Source organism: Larimichthys crocea, chromosome XXI (genome assembly GCF_000972845.2).
Source record: "Larimichthys crocea isolate SSNF chromosome XXI, L_crocea_2.0, whole genome shotgun sequence".
Classification (NCBI taxonomy): Eukaryota; Metazoa; Chordata; class Actinopteri; family Sciaenidae; genus Larimichthys; species Larimichthys crocea.
Genome location: NC_040031.1, coordinates 7529054 through 7546216, shown reverse-complemented (window position 1 = coordinate 7546216; position 17163 = coordinate 7529054). Strand labels below are relative to the sequence as shown.

The 17163-nt window shown below is 42.5% G+C and overlaps 3 protein-coding genes across 9 annotated transcripts in view; 2 read left to right on the top strand and 1 right to left on the bottom strand.

Annotated features, from left to right (window-relative positions):
- The window catches only part of furinb (furin (paired basic amino acid cleaving enzyme) b), a 68424-nt gene extending 63978 nt beyond the window's left edge, over positions 1–4446 (bottom strand). For 2 of the 4 annotated variants that reach the window (XR_003461341.1, XM_019278997.2), the window contains exon 1: positions 3594–4446. The gene's annotated coding sequence lies outside the window, so the exon portion shown is untranslated. The remainder of the gene's footprint in view (positions 1–3593) is intronic. The other 2 variants (XM_019279003.2, XM_019279010.2) reach the window with 2 other exon arrangements.
- A 642-nt stretch (positions 4447–5088) lies between these two features.
- accs (1-aminocyclopropane-1-carboxylate synthase homolog (Arabidopsis)(non-functional)) lies at positions 5089–12644 on the top strand. Of its 2 annotated transcripts, none has more exons than XM_019278733.2 (16): positions 5089–5394; positions 5526–6187; positions 6280–7049; positions 7156–7215; positions 7341–7411; positions 7553–7622; positions 8520–8586; positions 9023–9120; positions 9299–9376; positions 9566–9666; positions 10162–10251; positions 10360–10405; positions 10510–10651; positions 10977–11119; positions 11263–11416; positions 11723–12644. In XM_019278733.2, the coding sequence occupies exons 2-16, from the start codon at positions 5548–5550 to the stop codon at positions 12139–12141; spliced, it is 2949 nt and encodes a 982-aa protein (XP_019134278.2). In that variant the 5' UTR covers positions 5089–5394; positions 5526–5547; the 3' UTR covers positions 12142–12644. The 2 variants fall into 2 exon arrangements, with proteins under 2 accessions (XP_019134278.2, XP_010737159.3); XM_010738857.3 differs by having other exon boundaries at positions 5090–5388.
- A 573-nt stretch (positions 12645–13217) lies between these two features.
- si:ch211-256a21.4 (hypothetical protein) lies at positions 13218–16549 on the top strand. Of its 3 annotated transcripts, XM_027272537.1 has the most exons (5): positions 13218–13266; positions 13362–13413; positions 13590–13791; positions 14961–15152; positions 15556–16549. In XM_027272537.1, exons 3-5 carry the CDS (start codon positions 13599–13601, stop codon positions 15855–15857), a joined length of 687 nt encoding a protein of 228 aa, XP_027128338.1. In that variant the 5' UTR covers positions 13218–13266; positions 13362–13413; positions 13590–13598; the 3' UTR covers positions 15858–16549. The 3 variants fall into 3 exon arrangements, with proteins under 3 accessions (XP_027128338.1, XP_010737158.3, XP_010737157.3); XM_010738856.3 differs by having other exon boundaries at positions 13234–13413; positions 13587–13791; XM_010738855.3 differs by having other exon boundaries at positions 13235–13413.
- The last annotated feature ends 614 nt before the right edge of the window (positions 16550–17163 follow it).

Sequence of the window (17163 nt, the reverse complement as noted above, 5' to 3'; positions counted from 1 at the left end):
GGCTTCAGAGATACATTTAGGAGTGGGTGTGTTGTGAGCGCAGCAGGAGAGGTGGTGGAAACATGACCAGGGGCTGTCACTCTTCCCGTAGTGCAATTCTTCTGAGCTCATTAGATGCTATGCTGGAGTCACAAAAACAGGAGCAGGGGGTCTGCTGTCACTGAGAGAAGGAGGAATAGATGGAGAGAGAAAGGGTGGTGTCCCTCCTCCACACAGCATTGCGGAAAATAACGAGCACATAATAACACAACACCCAAAACACCTTCTCTCAAAACACAGCCGAGTTAACAAGAGGCTGCTTACTCTTACAATATACATCAAAGGCCTAAAACTGAGATGAAACTTCAACCTTCAAACCACAGGAGAACTTAAGACTTTAGAATCTAAACTACAATGAAAACAGAAAAATCAGTTGCATAACCTCTTTCAACATTAGTACCACGCTCGAGCAAGTGCACCAGTGGAAATGCAGAGGTGGGAAAAATGACCTGCAATGCTAAAATAACATGACAGCTATGAATTATTAATTTAGCATCTTTTGTTTCAAGCTATTGACAGATATCCAAATTTAGTTCAGTGTCTCCTGGTGATAAGGTTGGCGAGACATTCTGATCAAGGATTCCTATTCAAAAAGCCACTTTCTCTCTTACGGGAAACGGCAGCAGCTGCAACAACAGGTTGCATGTAACACTCTGCTTAGACGTTCCGTCTAGAAAATTCATAATGAGCAATCCTCTCGTCTGCCTCGGCAACAAAAGCTGAGGTGCCCTTGAGGAGCGCACTTCACCCTCAACCGCACCAGTGGAGCTGTTCTGCGGCCAACAGAACAAGACTTTGTTGTACAAACTAACCACGGAGTGATTCCTATCCTGTCTCGCCCCCTCACTATTCGACTCTGATTGAGAAGAGGGGGGAGATGGATCAGCAATGCGTCAACTCTGTGCATTCATTATTGTCTATATCACCATTAAGCCTTTAGGCAAAAGCTTATACACTGCTGGATATTCTACAGACTTTCAGCTTTGATGAACACCACTGACTTTTCTGATCTTTATGAGCCGGGCTGCTGAAAACTGATTGGAAAGAGCTGAGGGGGATTTTGATGTGCAGGCACATCAATATGGTAATATTAATACTGAATCTGTGTTGTCTTTTGCTGATTTCACAGCTTGTGTTATAACTAGATTATAAAATAGTCTAAACTGTATCGTGAGCTACGGCTCTAGCCTGACAAACACATCAGCGGGAGGTATATTATTGGCCAGAGCTCGTTTATCACAAATATATTAACATCGATGGCAGCTCTGGCAGGTGTGCAAAAGAAAACTGCAGTGCATACATTTTATATGCAGCAAGTGACTCTTATTTTTTATTTATTATAACTTATTTAACATAACTGAATTGCATGATGGCTGTATTTATGTTTCCATTTACAATACTTCAACTTCAAATAATGTTACCATTATATCTTACTGTTACTGCCATCTTAAAGGCTTATTGTTCTGTACTGTAAAACTGTAAAATATCTGGCCTCAATAAACTTATTCAGTCACAGTTCTTTAATGACCAAATTTGAGGGGTCCTTGCCAAAGAGTTTACATAAAAAAAATGAACATCGGCCAGCATATTGTTATTGCTTTTAACACTCCATCCATCCATTCATCATCTGTAACCACTTGTATGCAAAATGGTTAATGTTGCCTTTTTTTTCCACTGCCACAAATGCCAACATTTACACCGATAATCTTACCAGAATATCATTTAACTGAACCAGACACATTATAATATCTGATTTTATGAACTATAGCCCAGCTCTAGATCTACCTACTAGTAGTAAAGAGTTAGAGTTAAAACACCTGGAGACCTGGAATTTTGATTCTCTTACCCAGCTGGAAAATGTGTAGGCCCATGTCCTGGAAAACACTTGACCCCACCAACTGGATCAGAGAAACTACTTAGCGAACAGCAGCAAACGCCTACAGTTACACGAACATGTTCAGTAGTGCAAATGTCACGTAACGAAACAAGCAGCATAAGCATTCAGTTAACTTTTTCTGCATTAGCATCACTCTGGAGATATACGATAAACATATTGCGAGGACGAACAGGTGATTTTTATTAATTATGACATGCACATGAAGCTGTGACAGACCATATGCAACATTCCAGCTCTATTTCAGGCTGCCCACCAGCCAAATCAACACCCACAATGTGCGCTGAGCTGCCCTCTCAGGAAAAAAAAAAAACAAGGCACAGGAGAGAACTGCCGCATTTGTGAAGTACCACTGACAGCCAAGCATCCTCTCCTGAGAGGAAAATTTGCTCCGAGTTAAGAGTGTGATTGCAAAACCAGAGGCGCTGCACAGGTATGTGGTGCTCCGTAAGGACAGAGGTACACAGCTGGAAGTGAGCCGTACGGCGATCATCTGAGACACGCTGTGTAAGTGAGCGAGAACGCTGTGACTGACGACCACTAAAGCCTGATTCATCTCAGCTCCCAGTGTCTATGAGCTCCGGAGATGGAGAAGCCTGATAAAATGTTGTCGAGGGCAGCAGCAATGTGTCCAGGAGAAAGAATCAATTCTGTAAGTAATGTCCCACGGAGAGATCCAACACAATTTTTCACAGCTATCTGAATCTTGGCATTGTTCCCCGTGTCAAACTTCCACTCATCCACAACCCTCTCTGCCCTAGTTTAAAGATGAGTTACACTGTTGACAAGTTTGTCTTTCTACTTTTCTCTCCTCCGCTGCATTCCTGCTTTATGCTTCTTGTAAAATGTGTGACCTGTCAACTGAAGTATTACCACCCATTATTGGTGAAGAACAAAGCTGGAAAAGATGGTGGTGGTGTCTAGGGTGAAATGTGGATGTGAACCACTCAGATGGACTTCCCCTGGAGACATAAACATTAACACAGGACCAACCCCTTTTAATAGCTTTGATCTCTTATCCGGCCTGGGCAAGATTTAGTACTAACAAAGACAGAGACAAAAGATTAGTTTTATTAGGGTAATCTTTGATGTAGTGAGGTAGCTTAATCCAATTGAGCAGGAAGCTTGGAGCCTTGCTGTTTGCCTCGATCGCTGTTGACCTTGACTGCCTCCCTTATTGAGATCCCAGTGGGAGTTGCACTAGAAGTATAATATAACAACAGCAACCCCGAGGGACAAGAAAAGACGAGTGAGATCACTTCAAGTTTAGTTTTGCAGCTTGTTGGTTCATACTGAGCACACTCTGCCTTTTTTTCCTAAAATAGGCACACACACACACACACACACACACACACACACATCTGAGGCCAGTGTGGAGAGGAATTGCGTAGCCAAGAATTTTCTGCCTTGCATCAGAAACGGAATTAACTGAAAATGATTACAGCAATTTCCACCTTACACAGATATAAAAGTGCCTGATGAGGTGGTTTAAGACTGTGAAGGCTTCAGGGTGAGTAAGTGAGAGGAGAAAGAAGCTGTAAGTATGGGGTGAGAGACAGACAGAGAGGATGGAGGACAGCAGGGCATACATCTGAATTAACAGTAAAATGCTGCAGACAACAACTGTGTGAACACAATAACAAACATGCCGTCATCTTACCAACAATAAACTTCAGGAGAGCAAACGCTGGTCAAAAAGCTGGTCAAATACCGGGCTAAGTCATGGTCGTCTTCAACACAATAAGGTCCACCTGTGCAGGGTGAAGAAAGCCTGTTGTCCAGCCTGGAGAGAGGTTTACCTGACTGGGATGGACTGGAGGAGAGCTGTCGGCAGCGCTGGCAGACACTTTATGCTGAAATAGCCGTCATGCTTTCCGCAAATACTCCCATTGTTCCCACCCACTCTGCCACGACTCCCCTCCCCGCTTTGAACACATCCAACTCGTGGCTTTTTACACAAACTAAGATGCCAACAGGAACCGAGACATTACGCTTCTTCATGCTCCTCTTCTTCTTCTCCACTACCAACAACCACCACCTCCTCCCCCGGGCGGAGACTCCCCCTTTTCTCGTACGGGCTTGACTTTCAACTTTACATTTAACCTGACATTGTACGTCCCCCCTGTTTGGTTCAGGTGATGAATAATAATGCTACCCGCACACAAACATTGTCGTCCAAAAAGCGCTAAATTCAACTATCCCGTATCTCTTGTCATCCGCCACCAACTTGCCACCGTCACCGTGGTTACACATACATTCTTTGTTGCCAGTTAACTTCAACCGACGCACCCAGCTATTGTCTTTAACGGTGTCTTCTGCCGGTTTGACTTATTTCACATGGCTTGTTTGCCGGATAGAGTATGCTGGCTTCAATTGACACACGCTAAAGTAAACACACGGATAGACAAAAGGGGGCAGAATAAAAAGGGGGACTGTGTTGCCGACACGATATAACGGTTCACTACTGGATGGAGATGACAACAAACTGCCACAAACCCTTTTTCTCCAGGAAATACGTCACGCTCAGTGCCGACTGGACAGACGCGTGCGCTTCATTCTCACACCGTGGTCGTTAAAAGAGGGGCGGGTCGACGTTTTTATGTAGCCTGAAGCAGGAATAACCTCACGTAAAGTCTCTTTTATTCGCTCATTAATCGACTGTAGCCGTTCACCTTTATTATTAGCACGTAAATAAATTAACTCGTGGCCTTAAAAGAAACGTATAAATGCGTGATGTGTATCCAAAAAAAGTACATGTTTATACGAAAATAATACCTAATAAAAAATATCTTAAATGATAAATCCTACATTAAAAGGTTTTTAAAAAACGTGTTTTTATGTCAAAACGGTGTTTGTTTGCGTTGTTTTGCTTATTGTGTCGATTTTAAAGGTATCCCGGGGCACGCCTATGTACAAAACACGCGCCCTTGTTTTCCCAGTAGCTGATCTGTACGTTAGCCGCTGTTCGCTTGTGCCGCAGTGTGCGGGCGCCACCTGGTGGATATCTGTCAAACGCACACACACACGAACACGGCAGCGCATCGCACGGTAGAGGGTGCTGTAACACAGAGCTCGCACTCTGACTCGCATGGTTGTATCTACCCCGTTACAGCCTGGTATAAGTGAAATCCAGCCCGCTTTCAGCAGCACAACACCCCCCCCTCTCTCCCGCGTTAACACGGACCAAAGTTATCCCGGAATAAGGACAGCACGCATGTGCCGTCAACCCGGATGTAGATATTTTTTGTACGCGTCCCTTCACCATCTCACCAAGTTATGACAAATTTGCTGTTGAGAATGATTTATACATGTTAGCGCCGGCTTGGACAAAAGCCATGCCATTCCAAACCAGTCCAAACCGGGTTAAGCAAGCCGTGAAATGTGTCGCCCTACGTGGAGGTCACATCTGAGTGACAGCTCCAAAACAATCCGAAGAGCTGCACTTGCGATTTACGGTGAGAGTGCGTAAAATAGCGTTCATATGTTTACTGTTTACATAAAGTATGGACGTGAGCCCATGCCGTGGCTTTGTTTCCCTGAAGTTAGGATGACTAATATTTCTCCGTATCATCCTCTCTTCCCTGTATTCCAGAAAACATCCTGTAACTTAAAGGATGGACTTTCGCGGCAGGAGGCACGAACGAGGCAGCAACTGGACCGACCCGGAGATAGTGGAGCTGCTCCAGCTGTGGTCCGACGAGTCGGTGCAGATTGAATTGGAGAGCTCATTGCGCAACCAGCGTGTGTTTGACCGCATAGCGCACATTTTGCGTGATAAGGGGATCTACCGCACTGGTGATCAGTGCAGGGAGAAGATTAAAAAGATGAAGTTGGAGTACCGCCGCATTAAAGACAACCACAAAATGAGGTCTTGGAAGTTCTATGATGTGATGGATAGGGTGCTGGCCAACCGACCTGCTATCACCTACTCCTCCCTAGGCGGAGCTGTCATAGCTCAACAGGTGTTTCAGAGTCCAGGTGGATCTGACCCATATGCGCAAGGGCTTCCAACTGGCTCCTTTGGTCCTGTTTCCTCTGGTGGGTTTCTGTTTGGTCAGCCTCCAAAGACCGGAGATCCACTGGATATTAAATGTGAAAATGTTGATGAGAACATGCTGAACTCAGGTGTTGCGCCCCCTGAGATGTACTATGGATCTGGAGATGACCAGGAAACTGATGGGCAGTCTCTACTGGGGCCAGAGGACACTCTGGCCAGAGGAGAGAGCTCAACAAATGCAAGAATCTCCCCTTCAGGTTGTCAATCTAAATAACATGCACATCACTATTATTGTCACTGTTGCTATCATTAACATACATTTACAGCTGTTTCCCTTTCATATCCCCAGGTTTTAGTGACTTGAACATTGGCAGCTCTGCCACAGGTGCAGCACAGGCTGTTGGTGGTGATGCACCACAGGACACATCTGAGCAGCCCAGGAAGGAGGATCCTCATACGCCAGCCTCTGTGAGACAGAGGAAACGTCGCCGCGGTGGCAAAACATCATGGTGTCATGGGGGTGTAAGATGTAACAGTCAGGGGCGCCTGGATAAAGTCTTGGCCAGCTTCCTGAACTGGCAGCAGTCAGCAGAGGAGCGCCTCCTCTCTCTGGAAGAAGCACGTCTGGAGAGGGAGTTGCAGGCCGAGGAACGCAGGGAACAGCAGGAGGAGAGGAGGGCAGAACAGGAGCGCCAGCACGAGCTCCGCCTGTTCACCATGCTGACGGGGGCACTGGTCGCTGTCAGACAGGGTGCCCCAACCGCTGAGACAACACTGACTGACCCCTCCGTCTCACCCCTGGCTCATCTGTCAGCTTCACTGATGACCACAGCCGCCCCCTCCGTCTCGTCATCTTCATCACAGCCGCTCTCAGAAGCCCCCACGGCAGCACACGCTGTTTCCACTCAGGCGGCGATAAAGTCAACACTGCCGACATCTGTCAAGGCCTGCGAAATGTCTCAGAATGGTTTGGCAACAGAGTCAAGAGTTGCAGAAACTCCTGGCCCTAGCATGTACCTGTCCAACCGTGGAAACAGCATCCGACAGCAGCAAGGCATTCTTCAGGAGGGCTATATTCAATATGGGATGAACAAATACCACGTCACAGATAACCCTGATGTGAGTCTGTGTTGTGTACTAAATATCTGTTCTCTGATGCTATGATAGGTCAGAAATGTCATCATAATGATCATTAATAAGGGCCCCTTCTTTTTGTCACTATCAGGGTATAATCAACATGGGTACCAGTGAGAACAAACTATGCTATGATCTTCTTCATAAACGGGTAAGTTTATTGCAGGCACATAATGCCGTAGTGTAATGTACTATAATATGCGTTTGCCACATAACATTATTCTTAATGATTTTGCCTGCATTCACAAACTAATTTCATTTTCCTTCCTGCTACAGCTGACCAAGCCTGACATGCTACACATTGAGCCATCCTTGTTGCAGTATTCAGACTGGAGAGGACACACATTGTAAGAGATTCAAATTAAAGCTTTATTTTCATTTGAAATGAGGCGTGTTTGTCAAGTGGTTTCCTCTCTCAAAGTTACATTTGAGACCTCTCAAAGGAAACATTAACCCTCCCACAACCTTTCTGTTTTGCTCTCTTTCAGCCTGAGAGAGGAGGTTGCAAGGTTCCTGACTCACTACTGCTGTTCTCCAAGCCCATTGAAAGCTGACAATGTGAGTGAACAGTGAGTGGCTTTGAACGTTTAGGATGTGACAGTAATTTCTTCCCGGAGTGGAAACTATATTAATTATAGAGCTGGCTCATATGCTGTAGGTACAGTAATCACAGTTCTATAGCTCTAGCACTTAAATGCTGTATACAGTTTTAACATACTTAACAGATAGATAGATAGATAGATAGATAGATAGATAGATAGATAGATAGTATTTACTTTTGTTGTACTTTATACAGCAGTTATATTATGATTGTAGACAGCAAGCACTTTTCCCACACGCAACATGCTGTAAAAATCTACAAAACATCTAATCATTCTCCATGAGTTTAAAGTACTGAATGTTATTACTGCACATCTATTGCAGAGCCACCTGAACCACCTACAACAGCTATAATTCTTCACAATGATTTTTAAATTACACGTAACTTCTAATATTTATCTGCTTTTATTCATGTCAGAATTATAAAGTTACATTGTGGGCTTGCTACTTTAAAAAAAAATAAAAAAAATTCACCACAATACATTTTTGTAACTGTGTAACTTGTCAATCTGAAGGTTCCCTTCCTGTAACTGATAGAGTAAATTATGTAATTACTAACAAATAAGCCATTGTAATTTGGTGTTTGGTACCGCTGCTGAAGAAGACACACTGAATTATAACCGTTCATTTTCAAAAATGAAAGAAGGTGTATTCAATTCATTTATTTGATTAACTTCGTAATGATTATAAAGTTGTCTGAACCTTGAAAAAAAAGCTATGTTAATTCAATTTCAGCATTCTATGTTATGAATGGCTGTTTCAGCAGGTGGATGAATTCGTGGCATATTTATCAGGCCTCCTTCCGTGCCTTAATTAAGGTCTTTCATAACATAACGGATGTGTGTGTTTATTCAGGTTGTGGTGATGAATGGCTGTGGTTCGCTCTTCTCATGTATTGCTGCAGTCATTTGTGACCCTAGAGGTAGGTTCAGAAAGCACTGATACACACACACATAAAATACATCCATTTCAATACTGTATGAATACAAATGTGTGCACAATAACAACAGGACATCTCTCTTTTTGCCTGTTTTGTGTTGAAAATCATCATCGTATAAAGTATAACAGAGAGTTAGGGGAAGTCGTAGCACAATCCTTCAAACATAACAGTTTGTCAAATCTATTCAGGCAGCTCCATAAATCGCTTATTCTTTAGCGCCACTGCAGCCAGCCTTAATCTTATGCAATGTAGTATTTGTACAAATGCCAGGCATTATGGATCATTAAAGATTGGTCATTTATACATTTATTATAGCTCCCTATGTGTTTGTACAAAAGGAATAAATTCTTTGGATGTGAGGTGATGGATGTGTTTGCACTGAAGATGTCATATTGTCATTGTTCTTTTCATGTCGTAGATGTTATTCTAATTCCTACTCCTTTCTACGGCGTTATCACTGAGGATCTTCTTTTGTACAGCGATGTCAGACTCTTTCATGTTCCTCTTGATTGTGAGGTAGGACTACAGAGCCTGATATACTGCACAGTGCTTACCTGTTGTGTGCCTTTACTGATTTATTGACGTATTGATATACATTCCATATCATTTTTATGGATATTGCGTTCACCTTTAAGTGCATCATGTGACCTCACACATTGTCAGTATTTTTCCTGTTGTTGTTCTTTATTTATAGGCCGATGGCAAAGACAGTCGACCCTTCCACCTCACTGTGGAGAAACTGGAAGAAGGTCTGAAAAGGGGAAAACAAGAGGTAATTCATGGATGCATTCTTTTTCTTCAGCACTTGCCCTAATGAATATTTAAAGAAAGAGCAAACCTCTCTGCAAAAGTCTAGATAAACTGGATGCATGCTCTGTTTTTATCTCAGTGATTTGTTTTTTCAACCTAATACTGTGAGTATATCACTTTATATTTACTTAGGAACTGGTCTCTCTTTCAGGGGTTGATCGTTCGAGCTGTTATACTCATGAACCCCCACAACCCTTTGGCCGAGATCTACACACTGAAGGAGATGATTGCATTCTTAGAGTTTGCCAAAAGGTATGTTTGCCCCACTATTACTATATACACGCTGTGGTGTAACACTGTAATCCTCACGGTCCGCAGTCCTGTGGCTCCTTTAAGCACATTGCCAAGGCACTGCATACTCTTCCTCATGTGAGATCTTATTATTTTACGGCCGAGAGCTTTGTCCCATGTGTGGAATATCAAGCGCCCTTGATGGCGATATAACCTCTCTTAACCATCAGCATATTGTCGAGTGCAGCCATGTGCCAAGGAGTCTCCTGTATCATCTACTGTTTTCTAAATGATCTTGCCAGAGTAATTTCCTTTCACAGACCCTGGAAGGCACGGAGCTGTTGTAACCATAAACCACAGTGCTTTTACACTAACGTAGGATGTTGAAGGAACCATTTTACATTAATGTTGCATTTGTTTTGTCATTAACAATCATTAGCAATACAAACCCAATGCTTATTATTGCTGCAGTGTATATATTTTTATGATCTTTTCTTCTTTCACCTCTCACTCTAGAAATGAACTCCACGCCATCATAGATGAATTGTACATGCTCACGGTCTTTGATGAATCTGTCACCTTTCACAGTGTCCTCAGTGTCGACAGGTACTGCATGAACCTCACCTCTGCATGATTACTCCATTAGACTCTTAATCACAACAATTGTGGCTGAAGACAGCCTCCTAACTGCTAATGATGTGCTCTTATTTTCAGTTTGCCCGACCCACAGAGGACACATGTAATGTGGGGGTTGAGCAAGGTACGTACTGTTCTTAGCTCTGGAAGACTTTTTAAAATCCTGCTGACGGTACAGTGAAATCTCACAATGATTTTTTATTTACTTCTCCATCCTGTCGTTTCTAGGACTTTGCAATGGCAGGAGTCCGAATAGGCACCTTGTATACGGAGAACAAAGACCTTGTGGAGGCTCTTGCCCAAATGGGCTCATTCCATGGTATCTCTGGAATTACCCAACACCAGGTTGCACAACTGCTTCAGGACAGAGGTATTATGGATGGATAAGTGTTACACATGCTTTTACCAACATGTATTGGGAAATTTAACCTCACATCAGATCAGTCGAAATTCACACCAATGCAGTCAGCTCTCTGTCTACAAAGCAAGACGTGTTTGTTTGAGTGTAAATTCATGAATTGAAGTGACTTTGGATGCAGACTTCTCAACAATTCAAACACGCACTTCCCTGCTGAGATATTCCCTTTTTTCGGCTTTGTGTGCCGTGACAGGAGCACAGCGTGAGGTTCTGTAGCACAAAGACGTAACATTTAATTTACACCTACCTATTGTCACTGCTCACTGTCATGTTTTAGAGTGGATCAACAAGGATTTTTTACCTGAGAACAGACGCAGACTAAAAGCTGCTCACAGTTACCTGACAGGAGAGCTGAAGAGTTTGGGCATCCCTTACCTGGACACGTCTGCTGCACTGTATGTCTGGGCAGATCTCAGAAAGGTACCACAATGGTCTGAGCTCATATTTCACTTCTCACTTGTGCATAGCTGATTCAAATGCAAATAACTACTTGTAAAACATCGTCTGGCATCGACATTCCCATAGACTCAGTGTGTCACTTCTGTTTCCTCTTTTTTTGGCAGTACCTCAGAGAGACGTCATTTGAGGAGGAGTTGTCAATGTGGAGGGGTTTCCTCAGACACAAGGTGGTTTTGAGCTGTGGTCAAGCTTTCTCGTGCGCCACACCGGGTTGGTTTCGCATTGTCTTTGCAGACCAACAGCACCACCTTCAGCCTGGTCAGTCTTAAGTGTAATATGTCTACACTTTTACTTTCAAACTTTTTATGCCCACTAAATTATCCAGCTGCTTTCTGTCCTAAATGATGGTTTGAAAAGTAGATTTTTTTTTTAACATGTCAAGTAGTGCCTTATGTTTTTTCCTTTAATTCCCATTTTCTGCCCTAAACTTAAACTGTAGATTGATTAGATGATATTTATTGTTACATTGATTCAGTCAGTGGCTTGTGTTCAATCACCTTCTGTTTTGTGTCTTAAACCAAGTATTGATTGGTTAATAGTTACTGACTTGTTGTGTTTTTTCAGGTGTGAAGCGAATTAGAGAGGCTTTGAAAGAAATGGATGAAAAAATCACCAGCCCTGACTCACACTCTGTCAAAGAGGGCAGTAAGGAGAGCATAGAATCAGTGAAAGAGGACAGTGCAGACTCAGACAATGCTGCAATTGTCAATTCAACATCATCACCCCAGAGCAAGTCATCCGACCAGCCGAAGGAGAAAGATAGCCCTGTTCCTGAGACAGGCGCACTGGCCGCTGAAGAGTTTGTGTTGCTGGACTGCCAAGCATCCAAGCCTGCAGAGGGTCTGGACTCTCTGATCGGGACTCTCAGGCATCAGATCCGCTCCTCTGATTGGCTGGAGAAAAACACTCCAGAGCTGTCTGCTGGAGAAGACCCAGAGATTCTTGATGTATTTAAGGCCCTGCTACAAAGAGCCAGAAAGTAAGCTTAGGATAAACAGGCATAAATGTTGCTGCCAAATTTCAAGAGGCAGTACTTGAGTGCCCTTCTTACTGCCTGTGCTTATGGTGAAAAGCTTGACATAGAAACACCTGACACAAGATCAAATCCGATGCCTATAGTCTGAGTGAAGCGGAAACACAAGCTAAGAACAGGCTAAGGAGAAGAGAGAGGGAGAAAAGTAATGCAGGCAAGCCCGGGATGAAAGAACAGCTACTTTCTTATCTGCATCTTGAGGCCTTATTGAAGCTGCTAAGAAAGATGGCTTTGCTTTTTTTGTTTTCCAAATTCAAAAGATGTATGTTCATTTACACAGATTCCAAACAAATGCCAAATGTAAATCAACCAAATCAGCCATGTTCTGTTCTTAAACATTTAAGTCTCTTCATCTGATTTGTATCCTTGGTTATTATGCACTTTATTTTATCAGAATGTGTTTTACTTTCTGTAAAGTTAATGATCTGTGAATAAAGAAATGAATTCTGTTTATATTTGACTTTATTGTGTCATTTGGAGTATTGGTTGGCGATGAATATCTAAACTTTGCAGAGTCGTTTTACACTATCTTATCTTGTACAAAACATTCTCTCAAAGCATTTAAGTGTGCATTTTTTTTTTTTATTACGGTGGGCTGTGGGTGCCCTTCCGTTACAACAAAGGAAACTGAAGGGGGAGTTCAGTGACAAAGCGGAGAAACATCTGAGGTTGAAGACGCCTTCAAACACAACACATTGCGCTGTGATAAATTGAGAGTGGGATTGCCTTAAATGTTATGTCATGAGTAATGACCTGTTGATGCCCCCCACACACTTTCTGCATTTGATAGAAACAAATCTGAGTGACATATTCCTGTAACAGAGAACATATTTTAGAATTTTAAACTTCCCTTTAATGTGCTGCACTTCTTTATTCCCTGTTGTTTATTGTTAGAAACAGAAACTTCTGCCTTCTCTAATATTGGCCGTTGCTGCGGCTTTCACTTTCTTTCACAGGGGAGAATTCACGGGGAAAATTCTCTGACGCTGCTTGGGGGAGTTTCCGTTCAGCAGAGGTGGAGTAACGCTGAAGGGTTTGCGAGTGGGGGCTTGTGGTCATGAACACTCCAAGTAATGTGTGTGTCAGAGTGTTTGTACAGTACAGTAGGAGTTGTACAACAGTAAACATAGGTTGTTCCTGTAGTATTAACTTTGTTCTACTTGTACACAGATTATCTTAACAACTTTGTTCCTGAATCTTTCTGCTCTCTACAACAACAAAGGTAAGATGGTACTTTAATTACAGTTCTACATCCTTAAATCTGATGTATATGAACCAAATAGTTTTGAGACAGGTTTTCCTTCAGTTACTCAACTTCAGTACGCTGTAATAACATCTCTGTTTCGTTCTGTCTTCTCTGTTTTCCTTGCCTCTTTCTCTCTCTATCACTCTGAGCAGTGTAGAAATATGAAGTTTCTGGAGCTGAGTGACTCCATCAGTCGCTTCAGGTTTCTTCAGTCCTGTGTGGGGTTGGCAGGCTGCCTGTGTGTGTGCTTTGCCGTGTGGACGCCGTTCTGGCTGAAGGAGAAGGGGCTCTGGGCAGAGTGGAATAACACTAAAAGCGACCAGACAAATCTCAAAGATGGCCCTGTCTTTAATGGTGAGCAACAAGCAACCTCTTCGACCTCTTTGACATTTTTATGCGGTCAACAAATCACCAGTCTAAAGCTGTCACTCTGGATTAGGTCAAAGGTTTGACTGGTATACATATATAACATGTCAAATAAAATTCATGAGGCGGGACAGCATATTTAATGAATCATAAACATGTCTTTGCTGTACTGCGTTGATAAGGCACCTTTTTTTTAGACCTCTGAATCTCTAGAGGACATCAGGAACTTTACACAACGGACACTGTGTTTACAGATGAGCTTTTCAGCAGCTGTAAACAAGTTTGAGCTTGAACCTGTTCTGGAGAGGTGCATTCTTGCTCTTAGCTGAAGGCGAGTGTACTGAAAACTTAGTCAGCTTGGGGTAGCAGTGAGCTAAGACACTTCCAAAAAAAAGTTAAAGAAAGCAGTTCCTACTTTTAAATTAGTATTGTAGTATAATAGTATTTGAGAACACGTCAAATGGTAGTGGTTATAAATGAGGAAAATTAAGAAATACCAGAAAATACAAGAGTTATAGCAAAGGTTTTAGAAAATGAATTAGTACAGTAACAAAAAACTAAGCTGGAATTAGAATGTATAGGCTACGCTGGCCATGAATCAACATTAAGTCCTCACAACAAGTACAATATAGTGATTAATTTAGTAAACAAACACAGAATCCACAAAAGTAGAAGTAACACATGAAGCTCAGACAGCCATAAAACTAGTTGTAGTATGTAGGTGTACTCGTAGAGAATGTTCCAGCAAGGGCACATAGGGGGTAGATAAAAACTTGTTGTCACAGATAAGTGGTCCTACAATCCACAGAACACCCAAATGAAACCAGCTGCCTAACAAAAAAAAAAGTCCCCAGTTTTTGTTGTGTGTCATTCTCGTCATGCTTTCAGAATGAATCTATTTCACGTGTATGAAACCTACCCAAAAAGTACATGAACTCTTGATTTTACTCTTTTGGTATTAGTCTAGTTATCACCAGACTCATTTGTAAATGCAAATGTATATTGTCTGCCAAAACAAATGAAACACCACAAGCTCGTGGGACATCACCTAAACATGTTTCTCTCGCCATGGTGACTACTTGCAGTTAAGTGAATATCAATCAGTCTAGTTGGCTTTCTCATTATGGACTGTGTGTCTCTTGTTTTGTGTCCTCCAGTTGTGGAAGCACAGAGAGTATTTGCTGTTTTGTCCTTCGTGATGGCTGTGAGCACTGGTGCTCTGTGTCTGGTGTTTGCCCTCTGCTGGACATCTCAGACGGTGCGCTCCTACTCAAACACTCGCTCTCTCCTCATGGCAGGACAGGCTCTCTACCCCACCACACTGCTTCTGCTCACCATGGCCTCTACAGGTAACACCCTCATTGCACAAACCATGTGAAACACTTATTTGCCTGAGTCACACTTAATTAATAATTACCCTAGTTATTGTTTTGGGAGTCTTAAACTAATGCATTAATTCCAAGTAAAGTAGTAAAACATAGCCCCATTTCCAATTAACCTCCAAATAGCCTTTTTGGTTTGTGTAGTTCATGTCAAACCTGCACCTCCAGAAATTCTTTTATGTACTTCTCATTTACATACCCTGCAGGGCAGCAGTTTTTTAAAGGACTTTTTACTTTCCACGGAATTGCAGTTCATTATCATAAAAACTCTTTTCTAAAGCTCCAGGCATATAATAATTGACCTTAATGACTTTTTTCTTTTCCTCCCAATGATACTTGATTTGACTCGTTTTTTCTCTTCTATCTACAGGTTTCTTTTTCCTCCTCAGCTGGTCGTTTTTCACTTATCAGCACCGGGAAGAAATCAGTCAAGACCTCTCCAGCCTGGGCTCCTCCTATTGGATAGGAGCCTTAGGATGGGTCCTGCTGTTGATCGTGGAGGTGATAGTCTTTATAGCTGAACAAGCTGTTGTGCCAGACATCCTCCCAGACTTAGAAAAGGCTGTGGAGTCATGGCGGATTTCCTCTCAACTTAAGGCTGCTCAACGCTCTTTTAGTGATAGTTATCACCCTGGTTACACCAACCTACAGAGGTATATGTCAGTACCTTGAGTGGAGTGCAGAAATAAGGACAATGAATGTGGATGTGTAAGGTACACATGAATGCACAAAGACTGGATGAGAAACCAGCGATTCCTTGTTACTTTATAGATCTACACAACCAGACTGAATATTGATTAGCTGTGTTTGGAGCTAAGTGTTGGCTAGAGGAATGGAGATCCTGAATCCTGGAAGTTGCTGGGACTGAAGGCTCCAGCTTCTGTTGAATGACCAGCTGAAGCTGGACCCAACTGAAATGAAATATAAACACACTAAGGACCAAGAATGCAGGCTGGGACGATGAGAATTGTGACATGTAGGGTGGTGTTTACAAGTCTTGAATTTCATAAATGCATGTAAATATTTTTATGTACACAAAACATTCGAGTAGGGTCTGAATTACTGAAAGGTTCAGTAGGTGCTGCAACGTAGTTGATCAAGCTTTAAAATAGCGCCATCTTGTGATGATAATGTGACACTTTTGAAAGTATTTGTTGAAAGGTGAGCTACAGCTTTATGATGTACAGGGACTTCTTGATTTTTATACTAATTGTCTTCCTATGTTGTTTTCTTATCAAAGATTTCCTGTTTGCCAACAGTCATATGGATCCCAAAATACACTGAATGTACAGTATGTTCAACAAAGTTTAGCTTGACTATGCTGATTATCTGCTGTCCAGAGCCAAATAAAAGTTTTAAGTGTATAACCTTGCCAGTGTGTCTGTCTTAAAAGCAAAACAATAATATCCTAGAATGGGAGGATTGAGAGCTCATGTTTTGTGACCGAGCATGATGGTTAACTGCTTGGACACTTGTCCTACATCAGCTCTCTAGGAGTTGCATGTGTAGTGAAGCAAGTTTTGCCAGCGAGTCCCGCATCTGTTTTTTTTTTTTTTAAAACACTTACCTTATGCATTTTCCAGTGTCCCAGCTCTGCACAGCGTTTGGACCACCACGCAACAGACTGACTGCAAAGTCGTTATTTACTTTTCTTTCACACATTCCCAGAAGGAGTGGAAGCACACTGATGGTGGACTGCTTATGTTTATGCTCTCATCCTGCCAAAGTGGGGGAGAATTAAGTGGCTCTGGCTCTGTTAATTGGGCGTTAATCAGGTGTTGCTCTAATTAAAAGGCAGTTCCACCCTGTTGGGCCCTGGTAATGAGTTTGTTATTAAATCCACAGAGGATTTTTGTCTCTTTTTCAATTTACCAACAGGGTAGTGCTTAATTGCTGTGTAAATGAGGGGAATGTCCTTGAAGGTCGTCTTGCATCAGCACGCGATCCATGAACAGAATTGTTCTAAAGAGCTTCCCCA